The sequence below is a fragment of the Branchiostoma belcheri genome, unplaced genomic scaffold (genome assembly GCF_001625305.1).
Source record: "Branchiostoma belcheri isolate BF01 breed outbred unplaced genomic scaffold, Haploidv18h27 scaffold4, whole genome shotgun sequence".
NCBI lineage: Eukaryota > Metazoa > Chordata > Leptocardii > Amphioxiformes > Branchiostomatidae > Branchiostoma > Branchiostoma belcheri.
In genome coordinates this window covers 2,762,132-2,786,425 of record NW_017804020.1, presented here as the reverse complement: position 1 = coordinate 2,786,425, position 24,294 = coordinate 2,762,132, and the positions used below count along the sequence as shown (strand labels likewise).

At 38.8% G+C, this 24,294-nt stretch overlaps 1 protein-coding gene across 1 annotated transcript in view; it reads left to right on the top strand.

Moving 5' to 3' along the window:
* The window catches only part of LOC109477080 (voltage-dependent calcium channel subunit alpha-2/delta-2-like), a 91,359-nt gene that overhangs the window by 16,442 nt on the left and 50,623 nt on the right, over positions 1-24,294 (top strand). The window contains exons 2-4 of the mRNA XM_019778125.1: positions 2,380-2,531; positions 5,539-5,620; positions 9,286-9,402. Coding sequence (XP_019633684.1) covers positions 2,383-2,531; positions 5,539-5,620; positions 9,286-9,402 — 348 coding nt within the window. The 5' untranslated portion in view covers positions 2,380-2,382. The remainder of the gene's footprint in view (positions 1-2,379; positions 2,532-5,538; positions 5,621-9,285; positions 9,403-24,294) is intronic.

Below are 24,294 nucleotides of genomic sequence, written 5' to 3'. Positions count from 1 at the left end.
CTTGTACAAGGGTGTGTAGGGAAATCCACTGATGTATTCCACGAGGTGGCCATCTTGTACGGGAGTACATTATCAGCAAGTAACCGTGACCCGCACGGACCAGTTAATCCACAGATAATGGCCTGGACGCTCAAAGTTACACTAACTCCCTCATGTACGTACATAGCTTCATCACCCGTACGGTATAGTGACGACGGGTCGATCCTTGCCGCCCATCGTATGGCAAGATACCAAAACGGCAATTTACTACCTCCGTGTTGTGCATGAGGCTACAAAACTTTTATGTTCGCAGCTTTCATTTCCCCACTCCTTCAAACACTTTAATCCTTGACTACGTAGTCAACAAAACGTTTTGTATTGTGCAACGATGGTACAGAAAAAAAATTGGCTGCGCGCCCGCTATTTTGCATAGTTTTCAGAATAAAGTCAGTGTTAGCTGCATGCATCTCTAAATGACTTATTTTCTTATATAGCATGTCAACGATATGACAAAACTTGCCTTAGCTACTTCGTAATATATTGTGATTGTATCAAGCCGGATGAGGTAAGAATTTCTAAAGAATATTTGGAGCTGATTTTGTAATGGTGAGCTATGCCATAAGATGATATAGCACGTATAGTACAACCTGTTTCCTTCAATTTGGTTTCGTTTTCTTACCCTGAACATATTAAAAATGAATGTCAAACCTGAAATCTTGCGCTGTGAGATGTGCTAGCATGCTATTTCACAGATGCACGAGAGAATAAACTTGAAGCATTAAAACCCATATGCTACACGCCTATCTGACAGTTACATGCTCCGCTGCGTCTCTCCCAGACTCCCGACTTGCCCGCTTTCTCCCCTCCGCTTGATCGAAGTGGTGAAATTAATTTGGACAGGTAAGTACGCGGGATTCGCCCGAGTCTCTGGAGAAATGTATCGCATTAGTTTTAATTACTGCGTCGATTCCTGCCCCGCTAGGGTACCGTGAGGTCTGAGTTCGATTTTTTTTCTCTCCCTCTGATGAGACCGTAATGCCGCCAGAATGCATGTCAATTCGTGTTCAGCACAAGTGGATGAACCACTGGGATGAGATTTTTTTACGAGCGAGCTACGAGATTCTCAGAAAAAGTTTTCTGCCATAAGCTTGTTTTAAGGCATACGCGGGGAGTGGTATAACCATTAAGGGCCATAAGTGGGTAGTGATTTGCAGTCTAGCCTAGACAAAATTAAAGATTCAGTGCCGTAACGATGCCGACCTTTGGATGTACAACTTGAACTCGGCTGGATATACGGAAGTGCGACGCGTACAATACTATCTTTTCATGATGCTCGAGCTCATTTCTTTTTAACGTTCACAGATAGAATGCGGACGGTATAAAAATAGAAGTGCGCCGGCTTTGCATTTACAATTCCAATGTTGTAAAAATGTATGTAAAAAGAAGTTCAACTGGGGACAGACACACCTCGAGCGTCAAGCGCGACTTTTGGCGGATTGTTTATCTGAACGTTTGTGATAATCTCTCAGTCTGGTGACGCAAGAGGGAGTCAGAAGCGTTTTTAGGTCAACGGTTTGAATTTTAAAAGCAGTGGTATGTTCGGTGTTATTAGAAGAGACAGGCGCATGTTTCAGACAAATTTCTTTATGACGCTAAACGGAACAGGGAGCAGAGGTTGTGATATATGGCACAGATAAGGGCGCGCAATTAGCACCAAATCAGGAGCGCTAATCTAGGACGGAATTTTAGCGTAAACTGTTTATGGACAATCAGTCGCGCCAACCGCGAGCCAAATCTTTAGATGTCCGAGAGAAAAAAAACAAGCAGAATTTTATCTATATATGGATGAAATTGTGTTCTGGTATATATAAAAGGGCACCGGCATAAGTGCTGAAGAACAGAAACTACATGTACATGTATGAATGTGGAAAGGTAGAAGTCCAGACGCAAAGCTGGACCGGGAAGAGATATTTCATAGATTTCCTGTGGGGATGAATTCCTGGGAGTCACTCCAAGAAGCTGCCCGATAGTTTCGACGCGGGCACTTTTCTTCGGTCCTTTTGTGTGTGCTTTGTGTGATTGAACGCTTCATTAGCGCTGCCCCAACCCTAATGGCAGTCGGCTCCCCAGTTCATATTATGAGAAAAATCCCCAGACGTCTTCAAGTTCTTCACATCCCTTTTATCCTGCCATTTTTAGATAGCTGTGAAATTGCCGCAATTTTCCAGGGAAATTAGGAGTTAGTCCGGTTAGCGGATCCATAATCACAAACTGCCTGCGGTAATCGATCTTCCCAAAGTTGTGCCTACTTAGATCATCATTAAACGTTTTTAAGACATCTCGCCTACGCTTATTGCCAATGTCGAGTCAATTTTCTGTCATTTCTGCGTCTATTTACAGACGATGTTAATGAGGCCTTGGGGAGGGGCGTGCACCTGTCCGTCACAACGAGGCTCCGCACAATTCAACATGGCGGCGACCAGGCTGGCTGCGCTGGTTCTCCTCGCTAGTCTTTCCATCGGCTCGGCCCTACAACACCCTTCCCTCAACATGTAAGTACCGTAATACCTCAATAACACACACAGCTCCATGCCTGCAAAGTATCTCCGTACGTCATAACAAATTGGCGATTTTCTGACGGAACGAACGTGAGAGACTTGAGTCGAGAGTTCTACTTCCACCAACATCACTCCTCGTCGATAAGGACGCTGTTTATGTGAACTTCGCTCTCGCACGTTGCCATGCATTTTTCACTACCTATACATCTCGCCAGTGTGACGATACTATGCTGTAAATGCACCCTGTGATGTTTTCGAACCATTTGTAGCCTGTCAGATTGTTCTGTTCTGTTTGACCGTTAGCTAGCTTGCCGGAATTCTTCAGATAGAGACCTGATAGCTGCTTAGACTTTACTGTGACGTAGACTGGCGGTCACGAGTGGTCCCGTAACTCGCCTCGGGGCTTTAGTCGTGCCAGCCCGGCCCGAATTCTTTCGTGACGACTTCATTTCTTAACATGCTGACCAGTCTTCGCACCGACCCATCTACCAAACATGGAGAATTAGAACCGGCATGGGCACGAAATTCCCAGGGAATCTCTAAACGATAGGTTTCTGAGCCCATGCGTAAAGCCTGTTTCCCCTGCTTGTAGGGTGGCGTGTACGTGTAAAGCTGATAGCGGGTTTCGCCTGACTGCATGACCGCACGCTGCACTTCTTAAGCCCGCTTTTGCAACGCTTTGCTTCCTGAAAGAGTAACCTTTCAGCTACCGTTACCGGGGAATGAGCCCGCTGTTTTAAGAGAGGTAAACATTCAGGGGCCTTAAATCCCAGTTCCCTAAATTTGCGCTTGACGACTCTCCGAACCTGCTGGGTAAACATGCCATATTTGTGGAGTGTGGGCAACATGGTCCCCTGATAAGCGTGAGAGTGTAGACAAATTTGTAGAAGGTACTCTCTGTCAAATGCTACAATAGTCTGGGCTGAAGAACAAATATTAAACTGGGTGATAAAAATCGTATAGGACTCAATATATACTATATAGGAGGGCACAGGTGTCACCAAGACATTTGAACTTGGACCACGCCCAGACCCACAATTGGACTGAAATCAATATGGATGAACTTGGCCTTTATATTCATTGATATACACAACATTTATAGCAATAGAACTATTATGGTGGCTGGACAAATTCTAGAGGGAGACCTGTAGTCAGTTTGAATTAGGGCAATGGCTAGTTGATAGTGGGGCCGGGTCAAATCAGTATGCTGTTTATTAGCACTGTCAGCAATGTTTACCATGTTCTCAATTGTTTGTGGACTTTCATTTTCAAGCAAGAAGGCAAGTCCAAACAAGGGGGTTAAAAATCAATTTGAAAATATTCCTTGATCCAAATCAGTCCCCAGCAATTCTAGAAATGATGCCAGGGTGCCGATACTTTTGAAGTGACAGCGCATGATTTATCAATTAATATCTACCTCGTCTATAATATGTCCTTGCTTTAATAATCCCTCGTCCTTGGGCCGCATTACCAGTTAGCCATTTGTGTAGCACAAGGGATCTGTAAATTGCCACATCATGGAAGAGAAACTTAAAAAAACATTAAGAAAATGTATGCTCCACTCTTAAGTGTATTCACCTGTGTATTCACTTGACTGAATAACAAGTGGGAAAAAATCATGCTGTTTGAATAGAGGCAACAAGTCCTTTGGTATTTGTGTACGCCACAAAATTCTCTGTGCCACCTGAGAAGACCCAAGGGGATGATATTTCTCCTGGTGGTGGAATGATTGATTTCTTGCATAATTTTCTCTTTTATGTGGTAATTAGGCACTCGCCAGTTCGGGACCAATAATTGTAAGCTCCCCATTTTGGCTGTGAATTTTTCATGACTTCCTTCAGAATGGGTGGGGGAAGTCTTGTACCTAACATAACATTCTCGTCTTGTTATGTTAAATATTTGCTTTAGTCTATATCTTGACTTTACACAAATCATAAATCAATTTGCACACAGGAATATGTAACTAACAGAATTATTGCTTCTATAATGCAGGTTATTGCAAAGTTTATTAGAATTGATGTCACCACAATTGGCTATAAAATGTTGTCAAAAATGAAAAAAGGAATGAAGAAAGCTGCTTTATTTTCTATATTGATTATGATGATATCATATGAATCATGATCAATCAGAGATTGGATAGATATTATTTCTTACCAGTCTGACATGCTATGTTGAAGTTTCCTCTTATATGTACATGTACATGTATATAGGATTTCTGTTTAATATAGTACAATTCCCTGCCTGCTACCATATATGAATTCACATTCAACAAATCTACTTTCACTTAAGACAAATATTATCACATCTATATTTAGAGAGGTTATTAACTCATTAGCATAATTTGTATATGAATTCCTTGTGTATGAACCTTGCCATTTTTCATTTATCATTTAAGTGTACTAAACAGTTAAAATTTAACTTTTTTTTTAAATTTCATGTTAAGATTTAAAGAACCTATAGAAACGGCACTCCTTTGCGCACTACAATAGCTAAGCGTAACACCTTAATACACCTTACATATCATACATACTTAGGGTCTTATCGGATAAGTTTTTCACAATAGAACAACAGAAAGTATATTTAAGCTTTAGGCGTCCCTGTATTGGCGGGATCTTCGCTTGACCAAGTTTACTATAGATATCGTGTTGAAATAACATGCCTATTTCGACTTCTAGCAGACAGCTTTTTCAACATGTGTTTAATGTCGAATGTTAAATGTCCGCTGTATAAAGTGTAAATATGGGAGTGGAAGCAAGAGTTTGAAAGTCCTAAAATCCTAAAGTTGTCACCATCTTACATGGTGTCTTGATTGTTTATAGCATTTAGTAGCATTTTTATTTTTGGCTGGATTTTTCTTTTCTTCGCCCACATGCACTAGTTTGGGGGACTTCAGAGGATGCCATCCATAAAATTAAGTCGGTGTGGCCTTACCTGTTGTGTAAAAAGAAAACCCCAATATTCTGAGGTTTGTGTTTTTATTGTAAGTTTGTTGTGTTGACAGAGTGATGGAGTGGGGTGATAGACTGGAAGAGGAGCTCTACAACATTGTCAGGAAGTACAGTGGAGTGGAGGAACTGAAAAATGTAAGTAAAAAGTATTTTCTATAAATTATTTTTTAATAATAACCTGAAAGAGTAGTTGTTTCCTTTTTTTTTAATCCAAAAACAAATCGTCTAATTTTTCTATATAACATCGGATTACCTACAATTTGTTTGTTGAAAACTATAATAAACACTTCTTCCCATCTCTGAATTAACCAAGTCACCTTGGTAGCACTTAATTCTTTGCCTTGACAAAGGAAGACTATTGAAACTGTCCACAGGCTATTAGACAATGTATGAGATTCTAGATGCATAAAAGAGTCAACAGGTTAAAAGGGCGATGAGACTGTCAGATTCAACTAGTAGGGATTTTCTAATTCATTCAACAGAATAGCGTGCGAGCTTACAGCCTGTTGTGTCAATCAGTCAGGATGAAGTCAGCATGATGGTTGGTTAGAGAATCAGAAGTTGTGGATGAGGGATGGAGCAGGAATGAAGGGATGTGTGGAGGTAGGGGGTGAGAAATGTCATTTTGATGAGTCATCACAATTTTTTGAGACTGTGTTCTGAGTGCAGTGTTCTAGCCAGCCTGAATTTTTTCTAGCATTGCAGTTTTTTTCTGTCATCTCAATTTTGTTTGATGTAACATTGTGTGGAGTGCCAAAAGTGCAACAATAAAAAAGGGGGTTCCTGGGGCATGCTCACCCAGGAAAATGTTGAAATTCTTGACCTTGATCCTGAAATGCTTTTTCATGCATTTTAAGAGGCAAATTTTGCTGGTAGACTAAGCTTTGTTTAATTGACACCTCTTTCCATGTCTTTAAATGCAGATTTTATCCATCCTAGATGATTGATAGGGCAAAAAATTTGTTTGTCATGAGCAAAAAAATTCTGTCTAATGACAGAAAGAAGCCAGCTAGAACACTGGTAGAGTGTACCAATTTTCCTTCAGAATCTGTCCTTTAGCATTAATATAACACTAGGTGCAATTCCAGCAAAATCACACATTTCCATGGACCCCTCTCCATTCTTCCTGACTCAGCCCTAATGGTTTGTGGTAATATCTAATATCAGCTGCCTGGAGCTAGTCAGATGACCTTGAACATAACAATTTGACAAGAAGCTTGCATAGTGTTGTGAGATCTAAGCCGCAGTCAAGGCCAGCATGATATAAGGGCATATACATGTGCATAACCCTATTTTCTTCAAGGCCAAATGTTATTTTGCTATTATAGTTGAAGGGAGTATTGGAATTATGCTGATTTGCACTACAGTGTACTGTATATCTCCTGCACTTCCATTGCAAAGTAGTGATAAAGAAAGCAGAAATTTTGTTTTGGGACAGGAAATATTGAATGCTATTAACCCATCAAGAAAACAGTTATTTTTACAACTTCTTTTGTATTGAACTAATTGTTTTCATCCTCTCTTAGATTATATTCAAGTGGGAATGTCATTGTCAATTTTAAGACAGTCACTATCATTCAAATTCATACCGGTAATCTTTATGCATGGTTTTCAATAGATATTTAGGTTACGGTTTCATGGTTGAGTTTAAAATGTTTTTCTGATTATGGTTGAATTGGTGTCCTATATAGAATTCCTGTGGCTTGCACGGTTCTAATCTGTTTGGTACCTTGACAGCTGAGGGAAGCTTTTAGAGGCAGTGCAAATGCCAGAGCGCAGCACCCTTGCCAGAATGCCAAATTGGGTATATCCCCGTGCCCTTCCCTGGCTGGCTAACATTGCTCTCCTATCAGTTTACTTTCCAGTTAAGTGAGACTGGAAATCATCATCTAGCAAGGGTTTTACCTGCAGTGTTGGAAATGGGCAGATTGTTTTACCCATTTAGGTGGAAATGTAAGGGTCATCATTGCGATGTCCTAATGGGTTTTGGCCTGGGCGGATTTTATTGGCGTAATCCGTCCTGCGGCCAGACGCTCCTGTTTTCACCTATACCTGTTAATCCTGTTGAAATGGTGAAGCATCCTCCGCGAGATTGGATCCGACAAGGAGCAGCCATTTCCCATTCTGATGTCTTCTTGATCAAATCTCCGCTCTGATTCGGCTGGCTGTTCGGCCGGTGGTAATCATAGGAAAGGTCAATAGTCGGATGCCCCCTGTCTCACAATTGCTGTAATTCCAGCCTATAATGTACTTTACATTCCCAAAATGCTGGAGGCAATACCTCCTCTCATCATATAGGCCATGTTGGTATTTATTAGGATGATTCAAACTGCGGTGCGGATGCATGGAACGACCATGCTGGCAGAACATCAAGACATTTTACGTTTCTCCATTTTTCACGAGTGCTTAACTGCAATAAGTGACAATCAATCCATCTTTGGTGAATTTTCCGAATGTTTTATTTATTAAGTCTTGTTTATTAGTTTTGCAGTAATTGATGTGCTAGAATGCCAGACTGTAAATAATGCATGTTGTGTCAAACCCTTAGGTAACAAATTGGGCTAATTATGTTGAGTGCAATATTTCTATCACCTTGAATTTTTCATCGTGCTAATACATATTCTTTATGATATCAATTCACAACACCATGATTGTATACCCAAGTGAAATAACCTTGAAAGTTCTGAAAACAGGATAATATCAATCAAACTTTAATGTTATGTCACATTAAGGTAATGGGACGTTAACATTTCCAAGGCAAGAAATTACTCTGTAGTTTTCATTGCAAGGTGAGAATTCTCAAAGAAGATAGCCACAGTCTGTTTTCTCATAATTGTTGCCTTATAGAGCTTGTCCTGTCAACTTAAATTTGCTCGTATTGAAACATCAAGTCATCGAATGCTGTCTGCATTTCCCAGTACATACCACAGATACTTGGACACTCAGCAATTTGAAATCATTTTCGTGAATCATAATAAATGTTCTACAGGGCTCAAAATGCTTTTTTTGTGGGCAGGCATACCTGCATTTTTGCAGGTAACATTGAAAATTACCTCACTGCAGCACCAGACACGTTTTATCTGCACCATCAGAAACCAATTGCCAGATCGCATCTTTTAGTCTTCATTATTACATTGTAGCTGGTAACAGTCAATACAGCAAACAAAATCCACATGCATTATAAATACAGGTACTAGATATCAGAAATACATGCACAGCTCCATTATCATATCATTAATTGTCTCCACAGGAAAGTTTAAGACAGAACATTACTTTGAGTCAATATCCTTGTTTAAGTCTACAAATCAATTGGAGAACACAGGCATGGAAATGACGAATGACGTCCATTCTGCCTGAGTAATTGCCATCGACAGTATTGTGCAATTAGAAAAACTATAATTTGACTTATCAAATTGTATGTATCCTACAATCCAAAATAAACAACACTGTTCATTAATGTTGTAGCAGATGTTTATATTGTGCATATTGAATCACATAATAGAGTGCTTGCCTTGCATTTGGTAGGTCATGACTGAGTTTGATCCCTGGCCAAGTCATACCAAAGACTTAAAAATGGTACATACTGCTTTTTCTGCTTAGCATTTGAGAAGAGTATGGGAGTTGAACACATTACATTACCAGTGGACAAGCCACCTGTAATGTTTGCACAATTGTGTGGCCCAAGGGCTACAGAAACAGAGATGGGTGCTGCTATAAGTTACCATGTCAAGGGTTGCAGGGAGAACTCTTAACTCTTATTACAGTGAATATTGAATCTGTCTGTGTATGTTGTGTTGCAGTATTATCGTGATCACCAGGTGAACCTGAATGTTGTGGATGTGGACGGGCTGGCACTGGTACAGCAAACAGCCAAGGAAATCGATGGTCTGCTCTCCAAAAAGATGAAGGCCTTGGAGGTAAGAAATTTTTTACTGCAGGAATTAATATATTATGTGGCTTCAATGACATGCTAGATGAGAGTAGTACCAAGGACACGGTTGCTGTCACATTTGGAAACTTTTAAAGTAGGAAAGTTTAGCATTGGAGACATTTTCACTGGTATCAAATTGTGTTTACTTTTTCATAAAAACATTTTCAAAGTTTCTATAGGCTTCCTATCCCTGGGATAGTGTTGTCAAGCAGATGAAGTGATGACTTAATGAGTCCCAGCCTGCCCCTGAACATGACATGCTCATGCTGATGGCTCCATCCCCCTGCTGGGCATATGAGTAATACAGCGCTGGCCAGGCAAATCACAAGTTCACATGCACTGTGATGCACTCCATTGATTTATATTGATTGTCAGGTCCCGCCAGAATGCCGGGTGGTATCACCCAAATCATGTTTATTAATCGAGAGGCTGTCTCTCGTGTAGGAAGGTGAGATTCTGTCTGTCAGGGCTTTGACCTCGGGCTCAGCAGGCATTTTCTTTCCGTGTTCAGGGACAACTTGTCAGAGATGAAAGGCTTTGGAGTTTTTTTCTTCCACAGTGTTTATTTCCTCAGGGGGACTCCAGGTGATCGGGCTATAAAATATTGAAGCTGGTGCATGGTATAGAGTCACCCTGCAGGTGAAACTGTCATCAGCAGGGCTTGAAATCCTTTTTTTTTTGCATACCTGCACTGGTGCAGGCAGCATTGAAAGCTACCAGACAAATTTTACTTGCACCATTTCGAATTTAGGAAGTATGGATCATACAAAAACTGCTCAGAAACCATTGCCATATAAAATTTATGCTTCATAGGTCAATGCAGCATGCAAATAAAAATCCTCATTCACCTAGTAATACTATACGTAAAGTTAAACCCAGTACATGAACCAGTTCAGGTTAGGTGCAGGTACTAGACATCAGAAATACAATTTGTACCTGCACAGCTCAGATTTACCTGCACTAATATAACCTGCATGGCATTGTGCAGGTGATACATGTATTTCGAGCCCTGTCCTGTAACAGTGCAGGGTTGGCAGGAAAGGTGATCTTACAGCACTATAGAGAAATGAGAGTCTGTGTTTTAAGTGCTGAGTCAGTTTCTCCTCAGACAAGGAACCTCATTTAATGTGTGAAGAAGTTATTGCAAATGGGCCAGGGACTTTTTAAAACCACATTATGCTCTTTCAAGTTGACAAGTTTATTTCATACCTGCAGGGTTTAATTTGCTGGTGGATACTGGGCAAATTGTTTCACTTGAATGTTATGTTCTTCCATTACATTACACAGTTACATTAAAAAAATGACTGTCAGTGGCCTCCGTTAAGGGGTCTTAATTATTGTGCCTCTATATCTTCGTACACAGTGTAATCATTGTGAATGGCAATGTAATTGTGTAACAATTGCCGTATTAAACCTAAATCAATGGGCTGAATCGATTGGTTGTGGTGCATTTTCTTTGGAGAATTGATTTGAATTGAACAGCCGTCACGGTCACCAACAGACGGAGGGAGAGGAAAGACGAGGAAGGCACAGTTGGTGTCTGCACATGTATGGGCCGCATGTCTTATATATTTATTAATAATTCATTTATGAAGCTTTACCGCATTTGTGGACAGATTGACATAACAGGTGGCTACCGCCTCTTCAAGATGTCAAACTTGAGACCAGACTGTAAGGTTTGAACCACTCACATAGGGAAAGACCCTGCTTTTGGTGGAATCTTTAACAATTTTTTGCTCAAGGTGTGGCTCTTCTTATAAACACGGGAACTCTGGTTTTACATCCTATCTGAGAGGACAACCGTAACTGAAGCTAGGTACTCATTTACACCTGTCAGTCAAGTGAGGAAATACATGTTTTTCCCAACAAGGACAGTCAGCAATGGGGTCTGCCAGGGATTAGAACCCAGAACCTTTGGATTCTTAGCCAAAAACCTTAACCACAAGACCACCTTGACACCATGTCTTAAAGACTAAATGTAGTGTTGTAATATTGATATTATTATGGAGATAAATGCAGTGAAGAACTACATGTTGTATGTGACTGTATTATTCAATCAGCAAATGACAACTATGACAACTGACCATTACACTATGCATGGTATTTTACTATAATTACACTTTTTTTTTCTGATCAAAATGTTTATAAAGCAGGCACATTTTTTGACTGCCAGCCAAGTTTGTTCTAGCCATTAGAGATTTCAAATATTTGTATTTCCTATGTTGCTTACAATATTAATGCAGAGTTAATTCCCACCCAGATGTACTATATGGTGCCAGAAGGCTGAGTTGGTTCCTATAACTACAAATAAACCACAGACTATTCAAACATTCTGCCCCATTTGTATCCATTAGGAGTTTCAAATATTTGCATTTCCTATATTGGTTATCCATTAATATATGGCTAATAACCTGCCCATAGGTGTATGTTACAAGGCCCTGGTCGGTTCCTTTTACAAACTGTTCTGTGATCAAATTTTTTGGTCGGGTTGTTGTTTTTTCTTCAGGCATTCTGGTGCCAGGTATCCTATTATTAGGCCTAGGAAAAAAAAATTTGTGTTTCCTGTATCAGTCCTAAAAAAATAGTTTTGGTAGGTTTGGATTATCTTTTTTTCAGACTTTGGCCATCTCTAGTGATCCAACCTATACAATACAGTTTAACAAAGTCTAAAACTTGCATGAGCACACTTCTATTTTCAATGTCAATGTTGGAAAACTTATTGTACAATGTTTTATCCCTCAGGTGTCAGATCATGGACCTAGAAAAGGTCGATCAGCTTGAAAAATTCATGTCCCTTGCAGGTATCCACAAAAAAAAGGTTAGGGTCAGCAGTTTTTTCAAGGGTCGGTCGGGGAAACAGGAAACACAACATTTTTTCTAGCCCTCATTTCTTAACTCTTGCCAAATAAACTTTTAAGAATTCCAATGTTCTTGATGACTCTGATACAATCTCCTCATTAGAGCTCTTAAAGGGCATCAGAATAAACCTATGTTTGTCAATTTGAAAAGCAAGCTTCCTATAATTAGAAGAAAGTTCTGACTTGAAGTATTGGAATTTCTTTGTCAGAAGAAAGTGTTTAATTATTAGGTATTCCCCGATGCCAATACCCAAGAGGCTCGGAAAAGTAATTTGCTAGAGTACGACCAAGGCCATAAGTCTAATGAGTTCCTTCGATGTTTATTTAATGATCCTCCCTTTCAAGATAGAAGCTGTGGTCTTGCACAGTAAAATGAGTTAGCAGTGTTTTGTCATATGTAATGCTTCAAAGGATTCAAATTAAATTTGCGGGATGTGGGCATTAATCAACATTTTGGAATATCAACTTTGAGGGAAAATATAATCCAATGTAGTCACTCGGTTTTAGGGAGGCAGATTTTTAGATTAGTCTGAAAGAGATTTTAATGAAGACAAGTGGAGAAATAAAAGAAATTCAATATGTGGATTGGCCCCTGATGTATGCAGAATATGTATGATAGATAGAATGTACCAAGAAATATAGATCTTACACAAACTTAAAGATTGTTATTCTAGCTTGCTTGGCAAGAATTATTCAAGCAAAATCGTACAAATTTAGAAGACTAAATTCCAAGGCAGCAAAATAAGAAGGTATACAACAGTTATGTTGGAGCATGTGTAACAATACATCTGATTCACCTTTTTATTCATTATAATATGTTATAAACAATGTTAAGATTGGTCAATATTGTACAAAATTGATTATGCATTGCACCAGTGTTCCACCTGTAGTGTGCTTAATAAGAAATATAACTTTTATGGAAAATTTGAATAGGATCTGTGACTTTCTACCCATCAGCTCTTTTTAAGATACTGAAATCTGTTTACCCTCTAAGCCATATGATAATCTTCTTAATAAATCTGCACCTTCTGGACATCATAATGCAAACATTGAGTGCATTTACATGAAATTGATTAATTTTAGGCCCCTGTAGATGTGAGATTACAAATCCATTTGTACCAAATGTAATCCCCTTGGCTTTGTCAAGTACATCCCACTGAGCATGTCTCATTATTGCCTAATCAAAGGTAATACTTAATTTCAACAAGTACACAAACACATCCTGTCTGCCTGTGATCACTTCCCTGATTAATTGGCTCCATGTAAAGCTTGTGTGCCCCCCAGACATGAGGATCAATTTTCTGATATCTGAATCCTTTCTGTTATGTGCATGGCAGAAAGAAATTGAGCAGCGAGCTGCACAATTACAGTTATTCAATAATTATTAGAATTTTCTATGATAAAATTCTAAATGTAAAAACATTGTGATGTTAAATGTATAGAGATTTGCAGGCCAATCCATTGTCATGTATTCCACAGTTTCTCTCCTTTCAAAAATTTATGTCTGGGATGTCAGGACTTTTTCATAACACTTACATCCTATAATCATGTTAGATATCTATTTTGAGAGAATTATCTGACATACTGGTACATGATAATTGTAATTTATGGCTATCTGTCAAATGCTCTTTTGGCATGCACCTATCTAATACTATTGAGTCAGGGAGGTTCATTTTATTTAATAACCATCCTTGATCTAATTATGTTGATCTGAAATCTCCAACCAAAAATTCGCATCAACAGGTGTGTGGATATCACCTACCCAAATAGCCAACTCTAATCTGTATTCAGTAAGCAGGTCATACAAGTTACTGAATATTCAATCTAGTAGACATAATATCCCAGAGTCTGCTTCTAACACTGGAAACTTGATACCCTTTTGTTGATACATCAACAGTCTGATGTTTACAGCTTCCTCCACCCAAAACAGTGGGCTGAAACCTGCTACTGTTTGTTTACAAACCCTGAATGCTGATTGGAGGAGAAGAGAAAGAACTTTGATTGTTTTTTCTGCACCATGTATGATGTACCCTATTCAAGCAAAGCACTAAAGTCAGGCATACCTCTTTTGGAGTTTGGGGTATAGGCCACATATACCACGTCATCTTTTAACACTGTGACCCTACTCCTATTAATAGCTTTGTACCATATACTGAAATCAGAGGATGCCCAATACCATATTGGTTTGTTTAAAAAACCTTGGGGCTTTCTCTCTTAAAACCAATTTGTATAGGTTTGATGACAGTTTGAACACAGCAACCTAAACAACTCGAATGACCTGAGTCAGTAAAAAAGTTAAAAGTTAAAAGTATAAAAGTTATTCAGAACTTTTAGTACCAGTACTGTCATATCAATTGGTCTTGCTATACTAAGTAAGTGATTGTTGCTACCTTTAAGCTTGTACATTTGCACACACACGAAAAAAATCTTCTCCCTTGAATATATCTGATTCAGTGCCATTCCTCTGTGACTCTGTGGCTGGTATATATTGCCTTATTTAAAACAAATTAGACCCTCATATCCCTTCAGAGTTTCTTACACAGAAGACCGTAACCCAAATGATGTAAATATTGTTTTAGTGGTTACTGACTCACATGAAAACTAATGGAGTGCTGAGAGGTCCATACCAATTGCCTTCTGTAGTGTAAATATGGACTAAGTGGGATAGCTTTAATCTATGGGAAAATCAGATTTGTGGGTCAATATATTAGTGCTTGCTGCATTGGTTAAAACCATTTCTTTGTACAATCAGTCTTGCTTTCAGTTTAGCTGATGCAATGGAGGAAAATGTGCAAACTAGTTGAGTGTTATTTGGACGAAAAGTGGGTCCCACTTGGCAAGTCACTGTGAATGCAAAGTCAAGTGTTAATTGTCTTCGTATAGATGACAAAATTATCCTAAAGTTTTGGTAGGGAATATTCTCTGATGTCTTATGTCGGCACTGACTTTTGTATACCTTCATTACATCGGTGGATCGATAAATAAAAAATGATTACACTGTTAGTGGAGCCAGCCATTAGTTCTAATAATACCATTTACATGCAATAACAGCAATATTGGCTTATATAATGCTTGACTGCTATATTATGTACAACAGTGTTACACCCATTTCTCCTGTGTAATAATGTCAATTTTCTAGTCAGCATTTGTATCATCAAGTAGGAGGGTAGGAAGTTAGGGTTATTTGACACAAGCAAGGAAAAGTGTTTTAACTTTTATCAGTTCTCCCAAAGTAAACTTAGTTTATGTTTAAATCATTTGGTAACATATCCGGAAGTGTATAGAAAAGTAGTAAATTATAAAGTAAATTAAATATTTGGCACTTTTGGAAAGTTAATAATGCAGGCTATGAATAATGGATCACAAAGTTTTCAAATATTAAAAATTAACATTTGTATTTTTCATGTAGTTTAATAGAAACGGGACAGAAGGTAAGGAAAGAGGGAAGGATGGAAAGATATATGAACACACTCAATATGTACGTCTTCCTAACATTGCTCCTAGTTTGATAAATGCAAGCCTTAAGTTAGAATTACATGATTAAACTAATGCTTCAGGAGGAGGTACATGTAGAACAGAGTGCCTAATATGCATTCAGAGAGGTGTACAAGGTATAAAAGCAAAAGATACTATGTGAGAATTGAAGTTCCTAACATTTATAATTCATCAGCTTTAATGGAAACTCCTCTGCTTGACATTTAGATTTAGGGTGACCATGGGAGCTCCAATCGCCACAGTATGAAGATCAAGACATAAATCAAGGAGCAACAATCGGTTGGCTGTCCCTGCGAGAGACAAAGTGCATCTTTGCACCAGACAGATAACCAGTTAACAGCCCCCTGGGGCAGCTCTTAAGATAGTGACCAAATGTTCAACTGGAAATCATTTATCTAACAAAGACAACTGATAGATGTTCAAAAAGCGTACAAAAGCGCTCTGCAAAAAAAGGAAACACTTATCATCACAAAATGTGTGTGATATTCCTTTAGTTGTAACAACATGATGTAGTCGTCAGATAACAGCATTCGTTTTCGGACCATTACGCTTTTAGAACTTGGTCTCAGCTGGTTCTTAGCTTAGCAGAGTGAAGTTAAAAGCATATAGTACATGTAGTTTTTGAATTATCAGTTTTTCCTTTTACAGTGTTGTCTTTGCTAAATCTATTTTTGGCCGCATCCCGATTGCCACTTACATTATTACTACTGTACATGCACCTGTTACCTGTGTCAAAGTGATGACAAAACACAATCGCCAAAAAACTCTAAGGCTTCTAAAAAACACTTCTAAAAAAACTCCTTTTCTAAAAAAGACTTCCTCTAAAACTACACAAAGATTGGATTGGCTTGTTGCCTTGTAGGGAGTACTGTACACTTCTGAATCAAGGTATAAATTGCCAGACTTAAAACAGTGACTCAGAGGCAAAGTTCAAATAGGGTTATGAATAGCATAACATTACTCGCACTTTCTTGAGATTGACTAAAAGCGTAGGCTTCAATTTTGCCAGAGGTATAGCAGGGATGCAAAGTTTAGATGGCTTTAGGTCAAAGTATGATTGGCTCAAGTGCTTTTACTTAGCACAATTGAACTATTACTAAATTAGCATGGCCACAATCAAACAGCGGATGTGTAAAATTATATATGTTCAATTTTCAGGCCAGGGACACCCAGTAAGTTATGTAATGACCTGTGGAGAACTGTACTTGCTGACTAATAGTATCAGCCTTGAACAAATTGTAAGGGCACTGTTACTGTCTGATTTAGTGCCCAGCTTGCTGCCAATCTTACATACACTGCCAACTTGCTGGGGGAGTGTTCCTCCATCAGGCAGCCACCATCTGTTGAGTTCTTCCATCTCCCTGCCATATGTTTATGTTATGTTACTTTATAGTATGTGTAACACTGTAAGGCTGCACCAATTTAGTCAATTTCTTGGATTTGCTTCTTCATTTTTTTCTGATTTGTGAAAACAAAAAACAATGTATTAAGGTCCTGAATCAACTCCAAAATGCTCAATATTTTTGCCCCAACAGTTGAAGAAAGTCCTTATCTTTATTGCTTTGTCACTGTTTTTCTACCTACCAATGCAGTGTTTTGATTAAAAGTTGAAAATACATTGTTTGGATTACAAACCAGCTCTGTACATTATCTTGGTTACATTAACTACTACTATGATTGCTTTTGGGGCTATCAAAGGATGCCTGGGCCTTGTTTTTCCCCTGTAGCTTCATACTAAAAATCAAAAGAACCAACAAGTCAAATTGGTGTGGCCTAAATGATTGTTGCCCTGTGCGTTCCTGGCCTTTGCCTGGATGGTTGGACAACAAGGGCACGGATACTACTGATAAGTGGGGCTATACCTGTCACGGCTTCTCTCATCCATGCCTGTCAACTGGTCGTAATAAATACATGATTAGATTTGGAATGAATAATGGCACATTGCGGGATGGGGTGGTGTGTGTTAGTTTTATCAAGTACCACAATCCACCTGTTACAAATGTATATGCATGGTATTGATATCTCTATAGATTGTCTATGAAATGCATGTTCCTGCATTTGGTAATTACATGTATGTCAATTCAGCATAACATTACTGTAAAGGACTATGACTAAATCACCATCATTTTGTTATCAAAATGATGAAAAAACACAGATGTATGATATTTTCATGATTATCCTGAGATTGGATTTCTATGCGTTTATTGAGTTTCAGTTGTCAATTTTGAGTATTGGCAAGACAAACATAGTCTCTTTATGTCTCTGATTGAGGAAATCCAGCCATTTCAGATATCTATTTAAGGTTTTATGTGGTCTTATTGCATTCCAAATGTCAGTTATACAATTTTATGTAACTTGATGCAAAAATGGAAGATGTAATGTGTTATATATTACTGTTAAAGTTATGACTCCCAGACATATTAAGCATTGTCAGCTTAGATTCAGTCAGAGATTTAGATTGTATTTTGCTAAAAATAGCCTTGAATCATAGATTAACTTCTTTTCGGATGAATGAAAATGTGAAAGTTATTTACAAACTGTATAACCAGTGAATATAACATACAAACATGATTTGTTTCATACCAACTTCTTGTGAAGTGTCAAGACAATGTTAACATGTCAAGGCATGCATGTGACTATATCAGACTGTTTGGAAATTACAGTTTAAACTGTCTTGCTTCATAATGAATTCTAACCAACACAGATGAACATTCAAGATAACGTATCAGTCTGTCTTTTTAAAAGATCAGAGGAAGATATCAACAATCTTATGTTTTGAAAAAACACTGTCAAGGTTTCAATCTAGAGATATATTTGAGCCATTTGATGGCAGCTTCTCAGATTGCCGGCTTCAGACCTTGTGGTGCTATCAGGTATGCATGAATCGTAAATAATTGATCAAGCGGCACACAGCATTACATGGCACATTAACCATATCAACATTATCAATAAAGAAACTAATATTACTAGAGTGCCTAATTAGCTTACTGTCATATTGTAATTATAAGGTTATTACGCAGTTATTGTGAATGGTGGTGACGTCATGTCTTTTTAGATAAAACATGACAGTCGCTATTTTTGGATCTATATATAGTTTATGCACTCCTCCAGATACACACTCTGAATCCAAAATTGAGGTCGGAAGCTGTATATTTCTACATAGCGTTACATGGCTTTAAGTCCTCTTTTCTGCACTGTGTGCCTGCACTAGTGCAGGTATCCCTGAAAATTACCCTTGCATGCACCAGACAAATTTTACCTGCACAACTTAGAAATTTAGGAAGCATGGCTCAAAATAAAAACTGGATCCATTGCCATTATTTCTTTTATACTTCTTCACAGGTGGTAACAGTCAATGCAACAAATAAAAATTCAAGTACATTTGTATGTAAATCCATTACATGGACCAGTACAGGTCAGGTACAGGTAGACATCAGAAATACCTACACAGCTCCAATTTTACCTGCACAAACCTGCATATACTCAGTACATAGCCCAGTGCAGGTTAGGTGCAGGTAGACATCAGAAATACCTGGTACACAGCCCCAATGTTACCTGCAGTAGCCTGCATAATTATGCAGATGGTATTTGGAGCCCTGGTTTGCCTTACATTTTGTTTTGCCTTACATCAGCCAAAGAGGTTTTGGTTTAGGTACTGTTAGTCTTTGTTTATGCTTAGTTATGATTATTTATAGTTAGTATGTTGTATGTCAAATCAACATTAGGCATTTTAAGTACAAAGAACTGACAATGATGTCTGGAAACTTGTTACCAGAATGTCATTTCCTTGTAGTTAATTGCAAAATGTTATTTCAGTTGGAGAGACAAAATTAGATCATCCTTGCTCTTTGATAGGACTGACTCTTCTTAATCTGTTGTAAATGTTACTCAATGAATAAGAAAGATGCTCAAAAATGTCACACTGAATCATAATTTTCTTAGAAATGTCAGGACTATCTAGCAGTGCAGGCTAAGTAATTGGAAAGGAAACTCTGTGAGATTAATAAAGCTGTACTGCAAAGGATGACATATGGACAGTTTAAGAGGAACACAAGTTTTATTAATATAAGAAAACTTTACCTAATTTTTCCACCTCACCTATTTCTACAATTTCATGTGAACGTATTTGTTGCATAGCCAAAATATGAGGTTACTGTACATTTGGATGATTAATTTGATTTTGGCATATTAAGTATCAGTGTACTCATTAAAGAATACCAAAATAAACTGCAGAAAAAGTAGAACCATACCATCAATCTTCTTGCAAGATGAGGCATTGCCTTTTTAGATATAGCCCAAGATCATCTTAACATAAGGAAGATGAAATCTTTGCCTGATGGTGATGCACAAGTCTTAACTACATTTACGTCAAGAACATGAGCTCCTGAATCAGTACTAGATGCTCTTTTCACTGTACATTAATCAATACCTTTTAAAAGTGTTCCCTTGCAGCATCTTAGATTTGGTTCTCTGTAATGCTTGGAGGAATGAAGACGAAGAAGCAATTTCAGGCAAATGTACACACATGTATAAGCCTAGGGTATTTTACAATTACTTGTCAAGAAAGAAGCATGTGGATGTCATTGAATATACAGGTAAAAGGATTTAGGAGAAGTGCCCTTTAAGGTAGAGAGGAAATAGAAATAGCCCAAAAATCTTTCCTTCCAGATATGTGACGTTCTTGTAAGTTGCTGAGTTTTAAAAGCCACATATTTCAAATATACCCAAAACTTCATTCTAGCCAACAGTAAAACTGAATGTGATCCAGTAAATCATGAGCTGATACTGTCTTCTAAAGAGTGTGGCGGCTTCAATTGAGTTATCAATGAGCTTCTCAAAGAAAGAGAAGTTTTGAGAAACTTAGTTAAGAAGTTAAAGTTCCGTCCCACAACTATTGTGCATAAGTTGGCACTCATCTCAAGTTCCTGTAGCCTTTGGGTCACACAGTTGCACAGTCAGTACAGCAGGGGGCTAGTCCTAAGTGCTAAGCGGAGAAAGGAATATGTACCATTTCTAAAGTCTCTGGTATGGTATGGCTCGGCTGGGGATTGAACTCATGACCTACTGAATGCAAGGCAAACTCTCTACCCACTTGGCCATTCCAGCAGTGTTGGCCTGCTAACATGGTTCCTATTGACCACAGTCTGACTAAGTGGCTTCTGGCTGGATTGTTCAATCAGACCCAATCTTTGGTACCCTTGGATAATGAAGGATAAATTCTCATCAGATTTGGAAAGTTGTAATTGTATCATTTTTGGCAATTTTCCATGGGAAGAGGCAGTATGTATCCCTTACTCTAGAGATCTAGGTCATTGCATTCATCCAAATGTGGGTCTAAAGAGCTTCAGATATGCCATATATAGTGATTGTCTGTCCATGATCAGCTTTCTCATTCTTTGAGTTTGTCTCATGAAGTGTAAAAGGGGGATGCATAATACATTGTACCTGTACACGTGCTACCACCTGAGACTTTTCATTTATTATTTACAGCTCTAGCTGTATGCATTGACCTCTGAAAGAGTAAAGGAGCAGCATGTTGAATTTTTTTATAACTTTTCATTACGATCATCCATTTTCCAATTTGTTCTTGAATGAAAACGAGTCATAATTTGTAACATACAAGATATTCCTGTATAACTGTACTTTGCTAAGGCATGGATTTAAGAAGAGAAATTGTGCCAAGGCCAGAGGGAGGTGTTAGCTGGATGATTCCCTGTATAGAGTCGCTGGAGATTTACCGGCTTTCCCCCAAACACCTTGCCATTGAGCAGTTCTGTAACGATCAGAGGTCAGCATAATACGGAGGGAAATGACGGCCATGAATCAGGCGCGGTACGAGGCGGAGAATCATGGGCTCCACCTGAAAGTAGTTTCGCTGGAAAATTGAACCATCCCCGTGGATGGTGATGATTATAGACCATCAGTCATGCATTACGATGATAGATAGCCTTGAATCCAATCCATCCTATCTACAGTAAGATTATAGTCCGGCCTGGCTGCCGGCGTCCCCCCAGAGAATGTTTTGCTCTCGGAGAAAATAACCACAGCTTAATTGGTCTGCCGTGATGTATGGGTCCTAATGTCACAGCCAGTAACACCCACTTCAGATGAAACTCTCCGTAGCTTTGACCTTGGTCAGAACAATTGGGCAGTAACGACGGGACTGGCTTATGTTTCTTCTTCGCCGAGATTTTTTCATTACGAGTCTTGCTGTGTATGGGGAGAAAAGGTCAGGGCTAAGCACCAGGGATGGATGGTCCTACGTGGCTGACAGACAATTGTGTATGTAGCCACCGTTCCTAACTCCTCGGCAATGCGTGACATCCAGCCTTCAGCCGTAATGTCAGTATGTCAATGTCTCCCCTGTGTGATACGTCTCGCAAATGAAAGATGAAAGCGCATTTTTAGGGTGGAAAATGAGAGCTTATACCATGTCATGATCACCTGGAGGGTGATGAAAGTTTAGCTGCAGTGTTGCAGTTTTGTGGACGGTACTTCTGCATAATATCCTTGACATTCAGGGGGAACCCACCTACCATGAAGAGCACTGTCAGTGTGAAATGATCACAGGCCACAATGAAAAAAAAGCAATAACCTGTTTGGAAATATATTTCCAAGGTGACTGACACCTTATCAAACTACTTTTTGGTTGGTTGGATCACTTTCATGATCAGTGTTTTTTAAAAAACTTTTTGTCTACTTATGATAACTTTGTTACGAATGTAAAAGAAGACATCATGATACAATGCTCTTAAATGCTGAGCATTGCATCCAACTGAATATGTTGTATTGCAGGAGAACTAACTCTTAACCACTAATAGGACAAATACTCTCCTTGCAGATAGAGATAGAACATGTGTTCAGAAGCTGGGCCATGATTTTGCCCCTAATTAGCCTCAAGGTGACTGCCAAGCCATAATGCATGGTTAGTTGCAATAGTGGATTACCATGGGCCCTTGTAATTACCTGGCTGGGCCTTGCCTTGACCCTTCCAGTCTACTTCCTCCTAGAACCACAGGGCAGTGGCGATTCCTATAATAAATCACTTGCAAGCAATGCATGTGCTTGAGCAAGCCTCACCTACATGTACCTTGTAAGTTAGATATTATGGGTTGTAGGTTAGTTGCTAGGATTATCTATAGAGGAAAGATGGTTCTGATACAGCTGTCAGGAGATGCTCACCTTGTACAATGTCATGGGTTGGTAATTTTGCTTGAGTAGAACATGTGATGAGCACTGAAACATTCTATGGGCTGGCCTTGGTGCTGAAATTGGTCTGGCTATTTAAAAATAAATCTTTGCTAGGTGCTGAAATTGATCTGTCCTTGGTGCTGAAATGTATTCCTTGGTGCTAAAATGCATTCTTTGTTCCAAAAAAATTTTTCTTGGTGCTGAAATGTGTTCCCTGGTGCTGAAATGTGTTTCCTGATGCTGAAATGTATTTCCTAGTGCTGAAATGTGTTTCCTGGTGCTGAAATATTTTTACTGGTGCTGAATGTGTTCTGTAATGCTGAAATGTATTCCCTGGTGCTGAAATGTTTTCCCTGGTGCTGAAATGTGTTCTCTAGTACTGAAATGTATTCCCTGGTGCTGAAATGTGTTGCCTTGTGCTGAAATATATATTTCCTGGTGCTGAAATATATATTTCCTGGTGCTGAAATGAGTTCCCTGGTGCTGAAATGTGTTCCCTGGTACTGAAATGTGTTCCTTGGTGCTGAAATGTGTTCTCTGCTGCTGAAATGTGTTCCTTGGTGCTGAAATGTGTTCCCTTGTGAAAGGTTAAAACAATGAGTCCACTTGTGAGATTAATCTATCAATATTATAACTTATATCATCTGTTGATGATTTACTGCTTCCACTTGACTGCCCTTGATGTCTGACCTTGCAGTCAAAGGCAACATGATACAATCCTGAAATATGATTCCTAAGTGCCGCTCAACCCAAACAGATGATTATATAATCGGAACTTGAGCTTCAAATTAAAAGCTTCACAGGTAGCCAGAGAAAATCCATCACCAACTCAACTGACTGTAAAAAGAATGTAACAATTGCTGCTGTTTCATATAATATTGTTACACATGTATAATTTCCCCTAGGTACTGATAGCATGTTTCTTGTTATCAGTTACCAATCAGGAGTATTATGGCAAGGTGATACAAATGCGTGCTAGTGAATGCCATTTCCTGACTCTTTGATTGGTTCTCACCCTTGCTATTTCATACTTCTTTTTTTCTAATCATTGAGATGCTTCCTATATGACATATAGGAAAGACAATATGGAAATTCTAGAGCTCTTGACCTTTTTGGGCCAGCAGAGCAACATGATTGATGAGTCCATTTTCACACAAGTATAAAGTAAGGCCAGAGATCTTTCCAGTGATATCCAGGGTGTCCTTTCCTGATGGATTGCCGGAGAAGTTACCTTCAAGAGGGTTTGACATTCCCCAAGTCACACAGGAAAACTCACCTGGTGACAAGTATTCCACAGGAACAGCTGAATCATTAATCTGATAAAGATTAATAAA